The sequence below is a fragment of the Acomys russatus genome, chromosome 16 (assembly GCF_903995435.1).
Source record: "Acomys russatus chromosome 16, mAcoRus1.1, whole genome shotgun sequence".
NCBI classification, from domain to species: Eukaryota; Metazoa; Chordata; class Mammalia; order Rodentia; family Muridae; genus Acomys; species Acomys russatus.
In genome coordinates, this window is record NC_067152.1 from 32,553,411 (window position 1) to 32,575,771 (window position 22,361).

The window sequence follows — 22,361 nt, forward strand, 5'->3', positions numbered from 1 at the left end:
GTGGCCACGGAGCACCCAGAGCCCGGAGGCAGGAAGGAACACTCCAACGACTGATGAAGATGTTCCACTTGCAAGCTGACAACGGGACCTGTAAGACCTTATGCTTGGGTTTTCAAATAAAGCAGCTTGGAGCCAATGAGATGACTCGTACGCAGCAGATAAAAACGCTGATGTACAAGGCTGATGACCTGAGTTTGATCTCCTCTGTTAGTGAGAAGAGATGAACCTCCCGGAAGCTGTCCTCTGACCTCCCCACACGCACACTGTGGCACAAGCGAGGACACACTCGTACCTCACATATCACACATACTAAACTTTTAAAAAGTTTTTTTTTTGGTTTTTTTTTTTTTTGTTTGTGTGGTTGGTTGGTTTCTCAAGACAGGGTTTCTCTGTGTTAGCCTTGGCTGTCCTAGACTTGCTTCATAGACCAGGCTGGCCTCGAACTCACAGAAATCCACCTGCCTCTGCCTGCACGCCCTTTAAAAGTGTTTGTTTGTTTGGTTGGTTTTTCAAGACAGGGTTTCTCTGTGTAACCTTGGCTGTCCTGGACTTGTTTTGTAGACCAGGCTGGCCTCGAACTCACAGAGATCTGCCTGTCTCTGCCTCCCGAGTACTGGGATTAAAGGTGTGCACCACCACGCCTGGCTAAAAGTTTGGTTTTTTTTTTTTTAAGTTTGATTTTAAAAAACTGCTTTGGGGTTGGAGAGCTGGTTTAGCCGTTAAGCACACTGCTTTCTCAGAGGACCCATGTTCAATTTCCATCACACACGTCAGGGGCATCTAACATGCCTGGCCTCTGTGGGCATCTGCATCCATGTGCACACAGACACAAATAAAAATTAAAAAACAAATAAAAATTCTGTACAGATTCCTTCTGCATATGTCCTCCAACATAATAAATGTAGGAGTGGAGCTGGGAATGACGAAACAGAACTAGCATACTAAGTTTTAGGAGGGAAAGGCAAGAGGGCTAGTAGCTCAAGGCCAACATAGTGAGTTTGAGGCTAGCCTGGGTTACATGAAAATACACTACCTCAAAATACAAGGCAGGGCGGGGGAGCACCTGGAGAGATGGCTCAGATGTAATGCAGGCATAGCATTGCATACAGAATAATAAGTAAATCTTTTTTAAAAAGTTAACCGCCAGGCATGGTGGCGCAGGCCTTTAATCCCAGCACTTGGGAGACAGAGGCAGATGGATTCCTGTGGGTTGGAGGCCAATCTGGTCTACAAAGCAAGTCCAGGACAGCCACGGCTAAAACAGAGAGACCCTGTCTTGAAGAAAAAAAAAAAAAAGTTAACAAAATACAAAGGGGAAAAAGATCTAAGAGAGGAACTTGCTGTACTGGAACTCTTTGACAATTCAAAATGTCACAGTGACCCTGTAAAGGTGGCCGATGGAGCACAAAGGGAAGGGTGACCTCAATCTGACTCATAAATCAGTTTTAAAGATTCTGAAACAAACAGAAACTACCTGAGGACCAGGAGGCAGGTAGACATATTTATCTTTTAGTGGGTTGATAATCCCTTGGCTTGAATTACCCTGCTACAAGTTCTCAAAATTTCCTTTGTACCACCAAACTGTTGTCAGCCTTAACCAGCCTACATGCTTGTGCCCCTCTCCCCTTGGCAATTCAGACTGACAAATGCGGGTGTTTTATTATTGCTTGAGTTGCCATAATCTTGCTTCACAGTAGCAAGTAGCCTGAAACAACTTTGTGGTGTTGCTGCTTCTTTAAATACGAGAATAAAAAAAGAGAAAAAGAAAAAAGAAAAAAAAAAGATTTACTTATTCTTAGGTGCTTTGGTGTTTTGCCTCCATGTATGTCTGGGTGAAGGTGCCAGATCTCCTGGAATTGGAGTTACAGTTATAAGCTGCCATGTGAGTGCTGGGAATTGAACCTGGGTCCTCTGGAAGAGCAGCCAGTGCTCTTCACCTCTGAGCCATCTCTCCATCTCCCCTGAACCAATATTTTTAACTTATGTTAAAGCAGAAGCTGGCACCACTGATTAAACATAAAACTGAAATATTTTAGGGCTTCTCTGAAATAGACCTGCCCATACAATCTCCAGAAAATAGACCGTAAACAATCTTTCTGGAGCCTCATAAAGTAATTTCTGTTTTAAAAGGGTAAGATGAGATGGCTCAGCAGGTAAAGGTGCTTGCTCTCAAGCCTGACCACCTGAGTTCAATCCCCAGAATCCACATGGTAAAAAGAAAAAACTGGCTCCCAAAGTTGTCCTCTGACCTCCGTGTGCATACTGTGACAGGCATGCCCACACAAGTACACAAACACACAAATAAATAAACATAATAAAAAAGTAAAGGTCAAGGCTGTAGTCTTAATAAAAAAAAAAATAGGCCACCACAGAAAAATACAGAACACATATAGACACATGCTCACATACATACACACACATAAACACACACACACACATATACATGCATACACACATGTATACACATATACATATGCACATATTAGATTCAACAAAGACAGAAGACTTAAGTATGTCTGGGGAGGTGAGAGAAAGTGAATTAGTCAAATCTTATGTTGTTGTTGTTATTGAAGAGCTTCTAAAAAAACCTATTTCCAATACCTTTCCTGTTTCCTTCCTCACTGATTCAACATATGTAGGGCAGAGTCTAGAAATATGTGTTTTTATACTTTCCACAGATGCCTGGAGTCAGCAGAGATCAGGCCAGTTCACTGCAGATAGCCTGTGTTAAAACCCATTGGCAGACAGGGCATGGTGGCGCACACCTTTAATCCCAGCACTCAGGAAGCAGAGGCAGGTGATCGCTGTGAGTCCGGCCTGGTCTACAAAATGAGTGCAGGACAGCCAAGGATACACAGAGAAACCCTGTCTCAAAAAAAACAAAAAAACTGGCAGTGAATCCTTAGTGTTTGCTTTAGGAAATGCCGCCCTCTAGTGGAAGATGTTATGACTTAGACTTGGAGGGTTTTTTTGTTGGGGGTTTTTTGTTTTTTGATTGGTTGGCTGTTTTTTAGATTTTGGAGGCAGGGTTTCTCTGTAGCCCTGGCTGGCCTAGAATTTGCTCTGTAAACCGGGCTGGCCTTGAACTCAAGGGTGTGGGCCACCACTACTCAGCAACTTGCAGTTTTTTCTTTCTTTCTTGTAAGGATTTATTTATTGTATATGAGTGCTTTATCTGCAGAAGAGGGCATCAAATCACATCACAGATGGTTGTGAGCCACCATGTGGTTGCTGGGAACTGAACTCAGGACCTCTGGGAGAGCAGGTGGAGCTCTTAACCACTGAACCATCTCTCCAGCCCCTTTCTTTCTTTCTTTTTTTAATCAAATACTTCAGGAAAAAATATGGGACGCTTCACGAATTTGAGTGTCATCCTTGCGCAGGGGCCACGCTAATCTTCTCTGCGTCGTTCCAATTTTAGTATATGTGCTGCCAAAGCGAGCACAGCTTGGGGTTTTTTAATCTCACTGACAGCTTAAAACTTTCATTTTATGATTGCCAAGTTGACTAGCTGATAAGCAAGATGATAGCTACTTAAAGTTTTCAAAGTTATATCTATTTATTTTGGGGGACACTTGTGTGTGGAGGTCAGAAGACCATTTCCATGAATTGGTGCTCTCCATCCACTATGTGGGTCTTAGGAATCCAGCTCAAGTCAGCAGGCATGGCTGCAACCACTTTTACCGGCTGAACCATCTTGTCAGCCCTTTTGAAAAAAAGGGTATCTTTTAGAAATAGCTTGTAAAGATGGGTCATTTTTGAAAGTGCACAGTTTTTTTCATCAGAATAAACCAAATCTTTGTTGTTGTTTGTATGTTTGTTGCAACAGGGTTTCTCTGTATAACAGAACCCTGACTGTCCCGGACACACTTTGTAGACCAGGCTGGCCTCGAACTCACAGAGATCTGCCTGCCTCTGCCTCCTGAGTGCTGGGATTAAAGGCATGCACCACCATGCCCAGCCAAATCTTTTTTTTTTTTTCTTTAAAAACTTAATTATTTGCTGTACATGGTGGCACATACCTTTAATCCCAGCAATGGGGGGAGGGGGCGCAAAGGCAGGCAGATCTTTCTGAGTTTGAGGTGTGAGTTTGAAGCCAGCCTGGTACAGAGAACCCCTGTCTCGAAAAAACAAACAAACAAACAAACTTACTTATTTATGTACTTTACATATATGAACGCTCTGTCTGTATGTACACCTGCAGGCCAGAGAGGGCATCAGATCTTAGTGTAGATGGCTGTGAGTCACCGTGTGGTTGCTGGGAATTGAACTCAGGACCTCTGGAAGAACAGCCAGTGCTCTTAACCACCGAGCCATCTCTCCAGCCCCAAATAAATTTTAAAAGTGACCTCCCAGCCATTGTCTGGACAGACTTGAATTTACAATACTTGTGAGGTAATTATGGGTTAACTAAAACGACAGAAGAGAAAGATGTAACCCCTTCCTTATGTAAGGTTTAGGGAAAACCTAAAAGCTGCCGCTGCTGGGTGTAGTTTGGTCTGCTGGCTCTTTTTGTAAGATGATAGGGCTAAAGAAGTCTGTGACTCTTGTTCTGAGCACTTCTCCTTACCACAGGATGACATCCAGAATCCAGCACTGTCACTTCTGTATGTACTTTTCTTAGATGGAAAAGCTGCCCTTTGCTCCTGCGCATTCTTTCCTGCTTTCCCTTCCCACCCCCTCTTCCTTCTGTGTTGGGGATCAGTCCCTAATCCTCAGGGACACTGGGCAAATGCTCTACCACTGAGCAGGCACAAAAGTGCTTATGTCTGACCAAGGCTGCTACTACTTACTGTTTGTAGTTAGGAAACGTGCAGACACCTGCCTTCAGGGCCATCTTGTGCAATAGTTCTATCAGTTAGATATTAATTAGACACATTTTATAGAGAGTATATTAAACTTGGGCATGGTGGCTCACGCTCGTAATCTTGTCGTTTCAGTGGCCTGTTATCTCAGCGCTCAGGGAGCAAAGGCAGGTGGTTCTCTGTGAATTTGAGGCCAGTGTGGTCTACACAGTGCATAGTGAGTTCCGCAACAGGCTATACCGTGAGACCTGCCTTCAAACAAACAAACAAACAAACAAACAAACAAAACAAAACAGGGCCAGGTGTGGTGGTGCACACCTTTAACTCAGCACTCAGGAAGCAGAGGCAGGTGGATCTTTGTGAGTTCGAAGCCAGCCTGGCCTACAAAGTGAGTTCAGGACAGACAAGCAGGGCTGTTACATAGAGAAGCCCTGTCTCAAAAAAACAAAAAACAAACAAAAAAAAACCAACCTCCCCCCCAAAAAAGAATGAGATGCCATTCAGCAATTTGTTATGGAGAGATTTATTTGGAGGAACATTATTTTTAAATTACATGTATTATCTATAGGCCCGGCTAGCAATCAATCAAGGCACAGACACTTGTTATATTTTAAAATAGCCTTAGTTAACTTGGGGCAGGGCAGATATGAATCCTCTAAATTACCTCCCATAGTGGGGCAGGCATGGGATCCCTGCCTCAATCCCATGCCATCTGCTCCTAATAACTTCTATCAAGCTACCTCCCATCCATCATCCCAAATACTTGCTAATGTTCTTCATCTGGGCCGGATTCTCCATCCACGCCGGCCATGTGCTTCTCCTCCACCTAACCCATGGCAGCCTTCTTTTATCCTCTCCGCCTGCGCACACACCTGGTGGTGGCAGAGGATGATGTCAGAGGTTGCCATATCTCATTATAGATGGCTGTGAGCCATCATGTGGTTTCCGGGAATTGAACTCATGACCTCTGGAAGAGCAACCAGTGCTCTTAGCCTCTGAGCCATCTCTCCAGCCCTAAGTCGTATTTATTTATGGGTGTGTGTGCGCATGCCTCTTGTGGAGGTCAGAGGACAACAGGCAGGAGTCAGTTCCCTCCTTCCACCTTGTAGGTTTTGGGGACCATCAGACTTGGCTATAAGCACCTTTGCCTGCTGAGCCATCTCTCGGCCCTTGGTTGTTACACTTGCCCTGTGCCTATAGTATTATGCCAATGTCTTGTGACATGTGCTCTAATTGTAGCTAAAAGACAGTGACCCAAGCTGGCAATTCCTGGAATATCAACCAGATTCCCTCTATATTTGAGAGGACTGGCTTCAGAAGGCCCTGCATCTGCAGACATTCAAATCCAATTCAAATCTCTTACCTATTCATAAAATGGCACCACATTTGCATGTGTCTGCATATAGCCCACTGAATACTTTCAGACCTAAGTTATCCCTGGATAATCTGTGATACCTAGGCACAGTATGGGGCATTGTTTGGGAAGAACCATGAGAAAAAAAAACCCCCACAAAAACAGAAACCAGACTGTATGCGTTCAACATAGCATCTTTTTTAAAAAACCCAAATAATTCTGATCTGTGGTTGGTGGAATTCAGATATGGAACCCACTGCTACTGAAGGCAAAGCACACTACAGCTAGAAGTTTGCAGGAACACGTGCTGACTAGGAGCCTTGACTGTGCTATAGGCAAGGCGTGCCCGTCTCCTCTTGGAGTTGGGCAAAAGAGCGTGAAAAGGTAGCAGCCAGCTGGCTGAGGATGTCAGCCGACCCCAGTTCCCCTAGCGGGGTAGCTCAGGCTAATCCTAACTGGTCATTTGCTCTCTTGCTTCTGAGCTGTTGGGTTCCTCACCCACTGTGCCAAGGCTATGCTGCCATGGCAGAGCATTATAATGTATGAGTGATTGCAGGTCCAATTCAGGGCCAGTATGGATGTGACCGTCCTCACAAAACACCTCCATTTCCTCACTGCCCAGTCCTTCTAATCCCCTATGTGGCCTAATTGCATAGAACTCTTTGGAAACTTCTCTTGGACGGCTCATAAGCACCCTTCCTCTAGCTAGTAAAATCCCCGAGGAGGTCTGGTTTCATCCTGTTTTCCTTGGGCCGCTGTCTTATCCCGTGCTGTTCAAACACTCCTGAACACATCCTCCTTGGACACGGTCATTTCCTGGCTCTCCTCTCGACTGCTGCTCTTTTCCTTCCTGTTAGACTGCGGGCACCCACAATATGTGGCACCCCCCTGCCAGACACATCAGAGAGAAAAAGAATAAACCTTTAAATAAAATTAACCCTTAGCTGATTTTGCACTACCTCAGCAGGTTTACGCAACGTTGGGGATAGAACCCAGGGCTTTGTGTCATTCATTCATTTCTCCAGAGCGGAAGCAGTCCAAATGTTCGCCACCCACGGCTGGCCAAAAGCTGGCATAGGGCTGAGGAGATGACTCATGGGGTAAAGCGCTTGCTGTACACATTTGAAGACCTGAGTTTAGATCCCTAGATCCTCAGATCTATGTAAAACTGTCTTACATGTAAAGTTGTTTTACACCTGTAATCCAGTACTGCTACGTCAAGATGGGAGGCTGAAGCAACACAATCCTCAGACCTCAGGAGCTAGTTAGCCCACCATAGCAAGCAGCAAACAAGAGGCCATGGCTTGCTGGGTCACGGCAGCACACATCTTTTGCTTTGTTTTGAAAGATTTATGTATGTATGTATGTATTAAGTATATGATTGCTCTATCTGCATGCACACCTGTGTGTCAGAAGAGGGCATCGGATCCCGGTATAGATGGTTGTGAGCCACCACATGGTTACTGGGAATTGAACTCAGGACCTCTGGAAAGACACACTGCTCTTAACCGCTAACCCATCTCTCCAGCCCTGGCAGCGCACACACCTTTAATCCCAGCTCTCGGGATTAAAGAGGCAGAGGCAGGCAGTTGTCTGAGTTCGAGGCCAGCTTGGTCTACAGAGCGAAGTTCCAGGGCAGCCAGAATTACACAGAGAAACTCTGTCACAAGACAAAAAAGTGAGGCGGGGAGGTGAGGGTGCCTTGTCTCACACAAGACAGAAGATGAGGAATGACATCTGCAGTTGTTTTCTCATCTCTGCTCCATGGCATGAGCTTGTATGCATATGTTCTCTCTCCTTCCCTCCACCACCCCATCACACACACACATAAAGACAAATCAAAAAAGTGGTATAGCCACTTAATGGAATACTATGTGGCAATCAAAATGGATGAAGACTAGTACAAGATATTTATTTATTTATTTATTTCCGAGACAGGGTTTCTCTGTGTTAGCCTGGCTGTCCTGGACTCACTTTGTAGACCAGGCTGGCCTCGAACTCACAGAGATCCGCCTGCCTCTGCCTCCCGAGTGCTGGGATTAAAGGCATGCGCCACCACGCCTGGCTTGTACAAGATCTTAATCTTGAAAATGTTAAGTAAAGGTCATAAAGTCACATTATTATCATCCATCCACATACAGGACTCTAAGGTTAATAGTGGTAATGATACCCAACATTCTTTTCTTTTCTTTTTTTGGCTTTTCGAGACAGGGTTTCTCTGTGTAGCCTTGGCTGTCCTGGACTTGCTTTGTAGACCAGGTTGGCCTGGAACGCACAGAGATCCGCCTGCCTCTGCCTCCCAAGCGCTGAGATTAAAGGCGTGCGCCACCATGCCTGCCTTCTTTTTCTTCTTCTTCTTCTTTTTAAAAAAGATTTATTTATTTTTATGTACACCTACAGGCCAGAAGAGGGCATTAGATCACACTATAGATGGTTGTGAGCCACCATGTGGTTGCTGGGAATTGAACTCAGGACTTCTGGAGGAGCAGTCAGTGCTCTTAACCTCTGAGCCATCTCTCCAGGCCCCTAACTTTCTTAATATAGCAAAGCCAAGCCATTGCATTATTCTACATGGGTAGGTTGTACGTGGTATGTAAGTTATTTTTCAGTAAACTATTAAAGAGATGTGTTTATTTGTTTTTTGAGACAGGCTTCTCCATGTAGCAGTGGCTGTCCTGGAATTCGCTCTGTAGACCAGGCTGCCTCTGCCTCCTGAGTGCTAGGGTTAAAGGAATGCACCACCAACACCTGGCTTATTAAAAAGAAGTAAATGGTCTGTCTACATATGTCAGTTAAGAGGCAGACCTAGAGAGGTAGGGCTGGAGAGGTAACTCAATGGTTAAGAGCATGGGCTGTTTTTCCAGAGGACCTGGGTTCAATTCTTAGCATCCACATGGCAACTCACAACTGTCTATAGCTCCAGTCCAAGGGGATCCAGTACTTTCCTCTGGTCTCTGTGGGCACCGCACACACATGTATGCACAGACATACATGTCGGCAAAACAACCACATACATAAAATAAAATACATCAATTTTTAAAAGGTAGACACATCCAGAGAAACCCTGTCTCGAAAAACCAAAACCCAACCTCCCCCCAACCCCCCCCCCCAAAAAAAGAAAAGATCTCCATTAATAATCTAAGAATCTATTTTAAGAAACTAGGCAGGTGCAGTAGTACACACTTTAAATCCCAACATTTGGGAGGCAAAGGCAGGTGGATCTTTTGAGTTCAAAGCCAATTTGGTCTACACACAGTAAGCTCCAGGACAGCCAAGGCTACACATAAGAAATTCTGCTTGAAAAATCCAGAGCCAGGAGCACTGGTACTTACCTATAATTTTAACTCTTGAGATAAGGAGTGCAAAAACAAAGACAAAAGAAAAACAGAGAATATCAATAAAACCAAAAACGATTCATTTCCTTGGGTGGGGTGGAGCACACTGATTCCCAGTAATTGGGAGGCTGAGACAAGATGATGAATTCAAGACCAGATCGGGCTATTTTAGCAAGACATTTTCTGAAGGCAGGTGAAGCCGGCAAAGTCCTCTAAATAGTTCCAAGCATCACCTCTATCAAAAGACTATCCTGTTAAGCCGGGCATAGTGGCGCACGCCTTTAATCCCAGCACTCGGGCAGAGAGACCCTGTCTCCGAAACCCAAAAACCAACCAAACAAAAAGACTATTGTGTTTTGTCAAGAAGCATTTGATTGTTTAGATAACATAATTTGTTTATATTTACCCACTAAAGAAACTTGTGGGGGCTGGAGAGATGGCTCAGAGGTTAAGAGCACTGACTGCTCTTCCAGAGGTTCTGAGTTCAATTCCCAGCAACCACATGGTGGCTCATAAGCATCTATGATGAGCTCTGATGCCCTCTTCTGGCCTGTGAGTGTATATGCAGGCAGAGTACACAATCATAAATAAATCTTAAAGAGCCTTTGCGTGTTCCCACTTAGGCTTTTGAGTAATATTATTACAATTATGTATTAGATTTTATGTGCGCACAAGTTTTAATTTCTCTTGGGTAGATTCCCAGGGATTACTAGGCAAGTGAATGTTTACAAGAAATTGTCCAACTCCTTTTCCAAAATGATCGGCCCATTCTGTATTCCCAAGCGTAAGTGATCAGAGCAAAGCACTGCACCCTCACTAGCTTTGGTATCAACGACAATACACACCCTTCCAACTAAGCACACACTATTTAAAAAAAAAAAAAAAAGACTTTAAACTGGGCGTTTAAACCTCTCAAGTGCTATTATTACGAATGAGTGAGTGAGTCATTGCGCCTGGCTGTGGGAGGATAATTCTGAACTGAGGACCAGAAAGGCTAAATGACCAATTCACCACAAATTTAGGATTTGTTCACAAAACTCCTTCTACCGCCCTGGTCCTTTGAAACCAGGGGCACTTCGGCTAATTTTCCCACCTTCAGCCTGGCTGCTGGGACAGAATACTTCACACGCATCTCGTTCTTACTTGTTAAGGGAAGCGATAATTACAGCCACCCAACTGAGTTGTTTTTTAAATAAATAAATAAATAAATAAATAAATAAATAAATAGGCCTTGATCGGAATCCGTCTTGGCCTCATAACCCCCCTCCAAATAAATAAATAAAAATAAAAAAATAAAACGGAAAAAACGAGAAGCACCCAACTGGCAAAAAGCTTGTTTCGGGCCGGCCGAGATGGCACACGCCTTTAATCCCAGCACTCGGGAGACAGAGGCAGATGGGTCGCTGTGAGTTCGAGGCCAGCCTGGTCTACAAAGTGAGTTCAGGACACCCAAGGATAACACAGAGAAACCCTCTCTCGGGACAAAATAAAAAAGGACAAAACAAACAAAAAAGCTTGTTTCTTCTCAGCTCTATGGTTGGAGGACCTGTCTACACGCTGGAGGACTCAGGAAGCCTGACCAATGAGCCAATCACTCTTGGATACGTAAAAAGCGAACTGGATGCCTATTGGTCAACATCACAAAAGCCCGCCCAACAATTTCCGGAAACTTTCTTTAAATTCAGACCACGCGCCCCTCTCTTCCTCTTGCCGATGGGGAGATCTCTAAGGTAATGTGTGTTTTGCGTGGGTCGAGCTGCTGCATCGTTTGTGGGCGGGCGGGCGGCCGGCAGTGATGGCACTTCATACAAAGTACGCGTTAGACTGCTGATCCCGGTGATGCGAACCGAAGTCTGAGCCGACTGCGGCGGCGGCGCCGGGAGGCGGTGGGCCCAGCCAACTCCCATCCCCTCACCCGTCGCTTCTCTTTCAGATCTGCCCGGCGAAGGAGAGCAGACGACGTGGGCTCATCCAACCGTTCCCCCCAAGTCTCTGAATAAAGTTGTTCTAACAATAGTGCCGGTGTCCGTGTGTCACTGTCCCCGTCGCGCTGCCTTTGAGCCCCCGGCGCACCTTCTTGTGGTGCCGGGGGTTAAGCTGCGGCGCCACAGCAACTGCTGGCACATAACTGGGGCCGCCTGCTCTTCGCGAGCGGCCCTTTTAACCGCTAGCCACAGGTTTGCAGAGCGCTGGGCTTGGTAGCAGCCACGGCCTGAGTGTCCATCGTTCAGATACGTCCTAACCGTTCCTAGTGTGGGTGATGATAGAGCTGTGTCCGTAGCACACTGACGTTGAGGTGGCTGAGGTCCTAAAGGTGGATAATGGCTCCTAAGGGAGTCGTAGGTCACTAGGGATCAGAGTGCTTAGCTATCGATTATGCCAGAGCAGATGGTGTATGAATAGTTAAGGACACTCAGTAAAATTGGCTTAAAGAGAATTTAAAATCTAATAGTTTTTTGAGAGGGCTACTCTAGCTTTGGCTGTTCTGCACTTTGTAGACTAGGCTGGCCTTGAACTCAGATCCGCCTGCCTCCCAAGTGCTGGGATTAAAGGCGTGCACCATATTAGTAAGGAAAGTGCATTGGTGCGAAGCTGCTTAGGTGGGTATCCTGGCAAAGTCCTGAAGCTTTAGGCAAACAAATTGTCCGCTTACATGCAATTACGGAGTAGTCAGGAAGATGCAGCATTTAGCGTAATTTACTAAATAGGCACTCAGGCAACGACTGAAAATGGTGACCAGAAAGGAGGCTTTAGGGGAGCAGGTCCCAAAGACCAGTTTTTCTGGAAAATGAGATGAGTCTCATTTGAGCCAAGTAATCCTGACACCAAGTGGGGCGATAATGGATTTCTTCTAGCATTCCCACCTCGACACCACTAGACGCTAGGAAGAGTGGTCTGGGTACTGTGCGTTCAACACTGTGGGAGTCTCTTAAAAAGTAACCTGCTTGTCTGGTGTTTGACGTGAGATACTTTATTTTGTGAAACAGTGCAGGCGATTGTAAGTCCCCACATAGTTTAAGTTGAACAAGGTGCAGTGGTGGGATCTTGACCCCCTTGTGTGTCTCCATTAGTGCACAGAAGAAAGGCCCGGGCTGACAGGAGAATGGGCCTACACATGAAAAATTAGAGCAGTACGCTGGCTGGAATGGTCAAATAATTTGTCATGTTTTAATGGGATGATTAAAATAAAGGCTCAAATATAATTTTTCAATATATTAATTTCTTTAAAGTCATCTTCAGGCAAGGTGCTACTTAAAAAAAAAAAAAGAACTTAGCTTTGTCCACAGATAGTAAATTATCAGAAGTTACACAAAGTAATTTTGACATTGGATTCAGCCTGAAACAAAAAACATTGTATTAGGTCTTCTCAAAGCAAATTATAAAATTAGAGCCCCCACATTTGTAAACTAAACATTCTGACACAAATGCACAAACTTAAGTTGGCAACGTTAAAGAAAGGTCACAAGTGCATGTGGAGATGTAGTGCTTGACGCTGAGTAGAAAGTAAAGAGTAGTCTGTTTGGCTATCAGAGAAGGGTGTGGCCACAGGCCTCCCAGTTAGATAAACAAGCCACCTTCCTCCCCATGCTATGCGAGGCTTCTTAGAGCACACAGAAAAACCAGAGAACACCTTGGCTCCGACTTTCTGGCCCCGTCCCATCAGTACCAGGGAGGAACAACCAGTCACTGTGCAGTGTTTGATATTGTCACATACGCTCAAGTCTCTGGAAAACGATTAGGATTGGTTAGAAGCAAGGCGATTGTACCTCATTTGGGATGGTTTGATCTCATGGCTTTGCCAGACGTTCACATGAAAGCCACCGCCCCACCCCAGGTGAACATGTGTTTGTGGGTGTGTATGTTCTATGGCTGCTTGCTTCCCAAATGCACAACTTAATATGAAAAAGTTGCTATGCTTATTTTACCACCAATGGAATGGCTCACAGAACTATGCTCCACACAGGTTACCACAGTGCCATTCTCCAAGTGTGGAGGGCTGTAATCATGCCTACAAAATGTAGAGTGGAAAAAGGTTCCATTGTGCACCAGCTGCCTGAGGAAAAGCTTTGGAGGAGTCGAGAGGCCAGGAGAAGCCTTCCAGTTGTACAGCCTTGCTCCAAATGTGCTCATTTGCTGTCACAGAACCTGGTAGACTTAAAAAAAAAAAAAGCCATGGTGTGAGCCAGCTGTAACTTCTGGCTCTGCCATCATGGTTCATCAAGTCTCCTTTGCCAGTCAAAGCTTTGCACAGACAAACCAGATACTAGTCACTGGATGCAGGGAATGACACCTCACAGTGGAATGGGCACCGGCAGACAGGGCAGAAGCAGTCCTTTAAGAGATAGTGGCTGTGGCACCAGTAAAGGCCAGCCCCACAGCACAGACGGCCGCCACAAATCCCACACCTGGAGCTAGGTAATACTGGGAATGTCCCATCTTCACCCATCATGGCTGGTCAGAGGCCTCCACAGGTGGCTCTTTCAGGAGGCAGGAAGTGGAGCGAGGGTCCATGGCGGAGTGCATTATAGGGATATAAACATCATCCATGTTTGGCATGACAAAAACTTTCTGTAGGGAGATAGTAAAAGGACAGCCATGCATCAGGCAATCGCCCTCCTTTCATATATGAAATATGTTTCTATACATTCCAGACAAGTTCTATACTGTTGTCTCTGTATGTGTGTGTCTTCTTTAATTGCTTCCCACCTTATTTTTTGAGACGAAAGACTGAACTTAGAGCTCATTTTATGTGGCTTCTGGAGTTCTGAACTCAGGCCCTCAGGCTTGAGCAGTGCGCACTTTGGCCAGCTCCTCACACCTTTAATCCCAGCACGAGGGAGCAGAGGCTGGTAGCTCTGAGTTCGAGGCCAGCCTGGTCTTCAGGGTGAATTCTAGGACAGCCTGGGCTGTTACATAGAGAAACCCTGTCTGGGAAAGCCAAACAACAACAAAAAGAGCCAAGGAACCACACCAGAGCAGGAATACAGGGAGAACCTGGTGTGTCAGCTTTGAGGCAAGAGTCCTGAGTGTCAAATAAAATGCATATATGTACTAACTGTGTAAGAAGCATTCTACAACCTTATTGCAGGAATTTAGCAGCTGCAGTACTCATGTCCAGAACATATTCCAAGTGAATTTATTCTCTTACATTTAGCGCAAATGAGTTTTCCACATCAAAATTATGTACAGCTACACAGGGGGAAAAAACATCTTAAATCGGTGAGTACCCAAAGGATAATCAGTGGTGCACAGTGATGGTTCTCTGCATACTGTGTGTGTGTGTGTGTGTGTGTGTGTGTGTGTGTGTGTGTGTATGTGTGTGTTCTGACAATGCTTTGATCTTCAGCAATACTCAGACAAGAAGGCCTGCAGGGGTTAGTCTTCAGCTTTCCAACCTGTCTCCAGGCCCTGGCACCAATCTCTGTCCTCTCTCCTTCCTTTTTTCCCTGTAGCCCAAGACCCCCTACTCCCCCCTGCCCCCCCTGCAAAAAAAGGGTTACCTACCCAAATGAGAATAAGACCCAGGGTTGTAAGAAAAATGAAAAGCCTGAAGGCATGAGTTTTTCCCCCTAACTGGGTTTAAAGTATTTTTCCATCTGGTGAGAACAGTAGGCTTTTATCATAAACTGGTTATTAGTTGTATTTAATCTCTAGCTTTTAAACAGTAATAGTTTTAAAAAAGACAAAAATGTAAGGGCCGGCAGATAGGTTAAGCATGTGCAGGTGCTAGCTGCCAAATCTGGTGATGTGAGTTTAACCATAGGCACCCACACCGTGGAAAGAGAACTGACTGGAGGTTGTCCTCTGACAGCGCCCCCAAAACAAAGTGGGCCATGGGACACCTCATGTTCTTTGACACCTTCTCCAAAACAAAGTGGGCCCTGGGGAGACACCTCATGCAGTGGGCCCCGAGTTTGATCTCAAGTAGAAGAAGTTGGGCAATCCCTGAGCTGGAAGAACAGAGGCATCAGATCCCTGGGGCTCCAGACAGCGCGTCTAGACTTCCTGTCCAAGTCCGGGCCAATAAAAGACCGTGTTTCAAAATATAAGGAGGACAGTGCCTGAAGAATGACACTGAGGTTGAGGTTGACTGCTATGGAGGCGTGTGTGCGTGCGTACGTACACACATATACACACACACACACACCAAATTTAAAATATACCAATGCAAAAGAATATTCTTTAAAGGGGAAAATTCATGACTAAGTAAACAAACCATTTGCTAACACATAAACTTTGTTTTTCTTAAAGTTTTGAGACAGGGTCTCTCCAGGCTGTCCTGGAACTCAATATGTAGACCTATCTGGCCTCACACTCAAGAGATCTGCCTGCCTTTGTCTCAAGTGCTAGGATTAAAGGCATTCACCGCCACACTTCCACAAAAACAAGATAGCCATGCTTCAAATATTCCATCACGAGGCTGGGGTGGGGTGGGGCGGCTCAGGGGTCCCGGGTTTGATCCCCAGCACCACAACAAAGCAAAACACAGCACAAGCCTGAGTAAAATCTGATAGAGACAGCTGACCCCAGGCCAGGCTAGGTGCAGGACACAGTAAGAAGACTCGGAAAGTGAGCGCTGCCTTAGGCGTTACTCAGGGGAGCCATGAGTGACCTTGGACCTCTGCTGGCTGAGAGTTTCCTTGACCAGTAACTGAGCAAACTAAGTAAGCAAACACAACAGAGAGCCAGGGAACATCTTTCCTGCCCACCATTTGGGAGCCGCTGGCTGGCCAGTTCCTGACTTCAAGGGGCCGAAGCCAACGCCTGGCGAGTCTCCCTCCGCAGGCTTACTGATACAGGGCACTACCATCTGCCTCTGAACGCATCTGCTGTCTATTTCATGGAAAAGTTTCAGGGCCTTTGAAACCATAACTAAAACTCTTGAGCCCGAGTGTGAACATAGGTGTTTCCCCCTCCAATGAAGGTCTCGGCTTCCACCCAACTCTCAAAGATGATCTGGACCCAGATAACGCCAGACCCGCCCACCGTCCACACAGTGCTCTTAGGCTCGGTGGCAAACACGAGATGAGGGTAGCTTTACCTGAAGCTCCTGCTCCAGTCTCTTCTCTATCCACTCTGTCACGTGAACTAAAGTCACCTCTCTCTCTCCAAGTTTTGGCCGAGCTTTCAGTTCCACATACGGTGGCTTCCGGAAACCGTACCTTTGTGAAGAAGACAGAAACCACATCTAAGAAGAGGACAACATAAGTGGGTAAGCACTGGCAACACAGACTTTTCTGGCATGGGCCTTATCACTAACACATCTCCAGGTCTGAACCGCAACACTCCTGGCTCGGCACAGTGCGCCTGCGCTCTGATGGATTCACATCAGCACGGACAGCAGAGGAGAGCCTGGAGATGTCCAGGAGAAGGCTGGGAACTCGGCATTGCTTTTTGGGTTTTGACTTCCCCAAAACGGCAATGACCTTTTTTCTTTGTATTTCTAATAGCAGTAAGATGTGCTCATTATAAATTCAATTACAAGCACAAGAGAAATAAAACACCAATCTTAATAATGAAGACAAAACAAGTGCATGTATTAAGATGTTGATTTTAGTGTTCACATAATATCTTTTTTTTTTTTTTTTGGTTTTTCGAGACAGGGTTTCTCTGTGTAGCCTTGGCCATCCTGGACTCACTTTGTAGACCAGGCTGGCCTCGAACTCACAGCGATCTGCCTGCCTCTGCCTCCCGAGTGCTGGGATTAAAGGTTTTTTTGTTTTGTTTTGTTTTTTTAAGATTTTTTTAAAAGAGTCTAGCCCTGGCTGTCCTGCACTCACTCTGTAGGCCAGGCTGGCCTCAAACTCACAGCAATCTGCTTGCCTCTGCCTTCTAAGTGCTGGGATTAAATATGCTCTTCCAGACAGGGTTTCTCTGTGTTATCTTGGCTATCCTGGACTCGCTTTGTAGACTAGGCTAGCCTCGAACTCACAGTGACCCTCTGAAACTGTAAGCCAGCTCTTGTAGAGGAATATTAATTCAGAACATGGCTGTTCTGGGAAGAATTCACAGGCTAAGACCTTTTAGGTCTGTGTGATATGGCTGGAATACAAATGCCTTTAGTCCAGCAGACAGAGGCAATCAGATCTGAGTTCAAGGCTAGCTTGGTATAGAGTAAGTATCAGGTAAAGAAAAGCTTAGGTCCAGGCATGGTGGTGTATGCCTTTAATCCCAAACGAAGGTAAAGTTAGTTTGTAGAAGGAAGCACCCATGTTTGAAAGTGATGTCTAATGGAGTGGCAGAAAAGGTGACAAATTAGAGAAGATTTGACAGAATAGGATACGCCCAGCTCTCACGAGAAGAGAGAGGAAATGCAAGCTACTTATGAGGCAGTGTTACCACGACAGTCATAGAGAGACGGTTGCAGAGAGAAAACTCAGATGAAGACAGAACGAGCCTGAAAACGAGTAGAAGCCAGAAGATTAGAGCAGATGGCTGAGTTAGTTTGAGGCCAAGCAGAGCAATTCTGGGCCAAGAGAGAAGCCAGATAAGTAAGTCAGCTGGGAGAAGAGTTCGAGCCAGAACAGCTGAGCTGAACCAGCCAGAGCTCAGAAAGAACAAGTAAGGGTGAGCTCTGTAAGCAGAAGGTCTCAGAGGCTGAAGACATTCTAGGCCTAGGTTAGATTGTACGGAGGCCAGGAGCTTCCAGGGCTAGGCCTAGGTTAGCACACAAGAGGCAGTAATCCTCCCAGACAACAATTGGAGCAGGCTGACCTAGGCCTAGGCAAGAAACTGAGTGTTATCACACTACCTAAAACTTTAATCTGTCATTGACAATGTTGTAGAAACACAGTAAAAATGTCACGCTGCTATAAATGTTTCTATTATATTTTATGTTGTTGACCTTGAACATACTAAACAAGTTTCCTACCAGTGAATTCTCTGCTCTAAGACTCAGCAGTTAAGAAGTAGTGTTATCACTGGGCGTGGCGGCGCACGTATTTAATCCCAGCACTTGGGAGGCAGAGGCAGGCGGATCTCTGTGAATTCAAGGCCACTCTGGTTTTTGAGTCCAGGACAGCCAGAGCTACACAAAGAAGCCCTGTCTTCAAAAAAAAAAAAAAAAACAAAACAAAACAACAACAACAAAAAAACAAGCTGGGCGTGGTGGCGCAGGCCTTTAATCCCAGCACTCGGGAGGCAGAGGCAGGTGGATCTCTGTGAGTTCGAGGCCAGCCTGGTCTACAAAGTGAGTCCAGGACAGCCAAGGCTACACAGAGAAACCCTGTCTCAAACCAAAAAACAAAACAAAACAAAACAAAAACAAAAAACAAAAAAAAGAAAGGAAAAGAAAGAACAATAACAACAGAAGTGGTGTATCAACCCACTGTTTTAAAATACTTTATTTAATTTTGAATTTATGTGCTTTGGTGTAGGGATGTCAGATCTTGGAGTTACAGACAGTTGTGAGCTGCCATGTGGGTGCTGGGAATTGAACCTGGGTCCTTTGGAAGAGCAGGTAGTGCTCTTAACCACTGAGCCATCTCTCCAGCCCCTCAACTCACTGTTTTAGAACAACCTTTTTAATGTTTGCAAAATTGGACAGTGAGGTATTTAAGCAGGCTCTGTTTCTGGAGTATATGATTGTGGGCCTTTTTTCTTATTTAAAAAAATTAAGGGCTGGAGGGATGGCTCAGAGGTTAAGAGCACTGGCTCCTCTCTTCCAAAGGTCCTGAGTTCAATTCCCAGCAACCACACGGTGGCTCACAACCATCTATAATGAGATCTGGTGCCCTCATCTGATGTACATTCAGGCAAAAACACTGTGTATATATGATAAATAAATAAATCTTTAAAAAAAAAAATTAACTCTCTCAGCCAGGCATGGTGGCGCACGCCTTTAATCCCAGCCCTTGGGAAGCAGGGGCAGGCGGATCACTGTGAGTTTGAGGCCAGCCTGGTCTATAAAGTGAGTCCAGGACAGCCAACGCTACACAGAGAAGACCCTGTCTTGAAAAAACGAAAACATCAACAAAAAATTAACTCTGTGTGTATGTGTGTGTGTGTGTGTGTGTGTGTGTGTGTGTGTGTACACAAAGCTATGTGAATCCGTGACACACGTATGTGGCGGTCAGAGGACAACCTCAGGAGTTGGTCCTCTCCTTGTTGGCCATCCTCTTACTGCTTTGTCATTTCTTTTTCTTTCTTTCTTTCTTTCTTTTTTTTTTAAGATTTTATTTCTTGGGCTGGAAAGATGGCTCAGAGGTTAAGATCACTGGCTGCTCTTCCAAAGGTTCTGAGTTCAATTCCCAGCAACCACATGGTGGATCACAACCATCTGTAATGAGACCTAATACACTCTTCTGGCCTGCAGGTGTTACATGCAGGCAGAACATTGTATATATAATATAATATAAAAATAAATATTTTAAAAAAGATTTTATTTCTTTTATGTATACAGTGCTCTAGCTGCATGTACACCTGCATGCCAGAATAGGGCATCAGATCACATTACAGATGGTTGTGAGCCACCATGTGGTTGCTGGGAATTGAACTCAAGACCTCTGGAAGAACAGTCAGTGCTCTCAACCTCTGAGCCACCTCCCTAGTCCCATTTTGTCTTTTCTTTATACTTGTTTACTAATCACCCACTTAAAACAAATGAACAAAACAAAAAGCCAGTATAGGAACTGGAAAGATGGCTCCAGTTAAGAGCACTGGCTGCTCTTCTAGAAGACCTGTCTTCAGTTTCCAGCACCCACATGGTGGCTCACATCAGTCTGTAACTCCTGTTCCTGGGAACTCAACACCGTCTTCTGGCTTCCTTTGGCAAAACACATAATTCAGGTACTTACATGTACACATAAAATAAAGCAAGCAAGTCTTTTTCTTTAAAAATGATACTAAAGGAAAAAAAAAACCCTACAAAAGTTACTTTTGGGGGGGGGGCGTCCGAGACAGGGTTTCTCTGTGTAGCCTTAGCTGTCCTAGACTTGCTTTGTAGACCAGGCTGGCCTTGAATTTGCAGCAATCCTCCTGCCTCTGCCTCACAAGTGCTGGGATTAAAGACGTGCACCACCAAAATTTGCTTCTGAGCTTTGCTGGGAAACACTGGCATTGCTACTGAATGATTAGCTAACTGGAAAGGTCCCTCTTGCGAAGACTGCTACAGGTCATGCTGCACACCACAATGTGTGGCACACAGCAGTGCTAAGAAGGACTGCAGAGCTGTATTTTCATTATGAATGCCATTTACAATACAGTGAAAGCTCTGAGCTCTTATTCTCTCATCTCGTACACTTATGACTATTTTATAAGACTTAGAATATCACTTTTAAACCGAGATTCAGACAGAGATGCTGGGCCTGGGAATAATTTGTTAATTCTAAACTGTGGCTTGGGCACTATAGCACTCCTCCCCCCACGCCTTCAAATCCTGAAACCCTGGGGAGTGTGCAAGCCATGTCTGTATCTTCAGCATCCCCAGGTGACACTACCATTCAGAGCCTCCTCCTTGGAGAGCCTCCTATCACAAACGCTAGCTACAAAGGGCAGTTTGTATTGCTGGTGTATAAGTCAGCTTTAGAGAAAGGAGGACCAAGGACAGAAACAGTCCCTCCTCCAAACCTCACATTCACCTTAACTTGTCCTAACATATGAAGACCATCCTTAAATATGTACAAGAGACGGCCATGGAAGAAAATACAATGATTAACAACTGACACGTGAGTCTAACAAAAACCACGTGGAAGTGCTCTTGTTGCAAGGTTAAGTAGGCTGGGACTTTTATGATCTCATGGTAAGGGGATCGCTTAGGGCCTGTACACACCATATCCGGTCAGTTGGGGGCGGTGGAATGTTGACCGCCAAGGTCCCTCGACACTCTTGCACCTCCACGGTTAGCAGCAGTGGTGTATTCGAGACTTCTTCAATCTTCTTCTTAATGAACTCCGTCTCTGTTGCTTTTTGGAAATATTTTGACTTGGTGATTTTATCAACAAACCTCATAATCTTACTTGTCCGGTGCCCTCCAACATACCTTCAGATAAAGAATGCAAAGTTGTGTTAGTGTGCGCGCACCGAGGCACGTGTGGACAAATCAGTGGGGCCGGGTTCCCAGGGGGCAAATTCAGGCTGTCAGGTTTGGCAGCAAGCGTCTTCATCTGTCCAGCCATCTCACTGGCCCTAAATATCTTGCACTAACACAAGTCTTGTGACTGTACCGCTTTCGATAGCTTTTCTCCTAGGACACAATGCACACTGTGGACAGGTCAGTCTATTTGGGGAGGGCTGTCCTGTGTACATAAGAGGTTAGCAGTCCCCTTGGCCTCTGTGTCCTGTGTACATAAGAGGGTTAGCAGTCTCCTTGGCCTCTGAGATTAAATGGCAAGAAGATTCTCTCTGTTGAGATGATCAAACATGCACCTGTCCCCACCCCCACCCCGCGGGGGCCAAATCCCCATTGGTTGAGAATGTATACAGATCAGATAGAGTGTTCTGACCGGACAGTGGACATCAGGACAGAGTCATCCCACTGAGGAGGAGGCTCTTTTGTACCACTCTGGGACTCTAGACTGAACACAGAAAGCCATGCTACACGGACAGACAGCAAAGCAGCAACTGAAGGACTACGGTACCAACTCTGAGGACCAGGTGCTTTTCAAGGGTCTTCAGACATCATACATGGTACATGTACGGACTATGTATGTGTGTGTGTGTTGGGGGTGGGGTAATTGAATCCAAGTCCTTGCATGTGCCAGATGAGCATGCTACAAACAAGTTACATCTCTCGCCCTAAACAATAGTTCTAAGAGGTACCAACTGTACTGTGCAAACATCTGTGTTCTCTTCTCACCGTCTGGACAATTTCAAAGAGAACAGACTGCTGTTTACAAGTTTCTGAATCACCTGGTGCTGTAATCTTAT

At 45.4% G+C, this 22,361-nt stretch overlaps 1 protein-coding gene and 3 non-coding genes across 5 annotated transcripts in view; 2 read left to right on the forward strand and 2 right to left on the reverse strand.

Moving 5' to 3' along the window:
• Nucleotides 1-3,338: 3,338 nt before the first annotated feature.
• LOC127200937 (U6 spliceosomal RNA) lies at nt 3,339-3,445 on the reverse strand. The gene has a single exon (XR_007832153.1). It is a non-coding gene; the product is annotated as a U6 spliceosomal RNA (small nuclear RNA).
• Nucleotides 3,446-11,283: 7,838 nt separating this feature from the next.
• On the forward strand, nt 11,284-11,353 carry LOC127200883 (small nucleolar RNA SNORD104). Its single transcript, XR_007832103.1, has one exon. It is a non-coding gene; the product is annotated as a small nucleolar RNA SNORD104 (small nucleolar RNA).
• A 188-nt stretch (nt 11,354-11,541) lies between these two features.
• On the forward strand, nt 11,542-11,673 carry LOC127200899 (small nucleolar RNA SNORA76). Its single transcript, XR_007832117.1, has one exon. It is a non-coding gene; the product is annotated as a small nucleolar RNA SNORA76 (small nucleolar RNA).
• Nucleotides 11,674-12,608: 935 nt separating this feature from the next.
• The window catches only part of Tex2 (testis expressed 2), a 120,675-nt gene continuing 110,922 nt past the window's right edge, over nt 12,609-22,361 (reverse strand). Inside the window, exons 9-11 of one of the 2 annotated variants that reach the window (XM_051158907.1) lie at nt 21,265-21,474; nt 16,537-16,657; nt 12,609-14,063 (exon numbers count right to left, since the gene is read on the reverse strand). In XM_051158907.1, coding sequence (XP_051014864.1) covers nt 13,941-14,063; nt 16,537-16,657; nt 21,265-21,474 — 454 coding nt within the window. In that variant the 3' untranslated portion in view covers nt 12,609-13,940. The remainder of the gene's footprint in view (nt 14,064-16,536; nt 16,658-21,264; nt 21,475-22,361) is intronic. The other variant, XM_051158906.1, reaches the window with a different exon arrangement.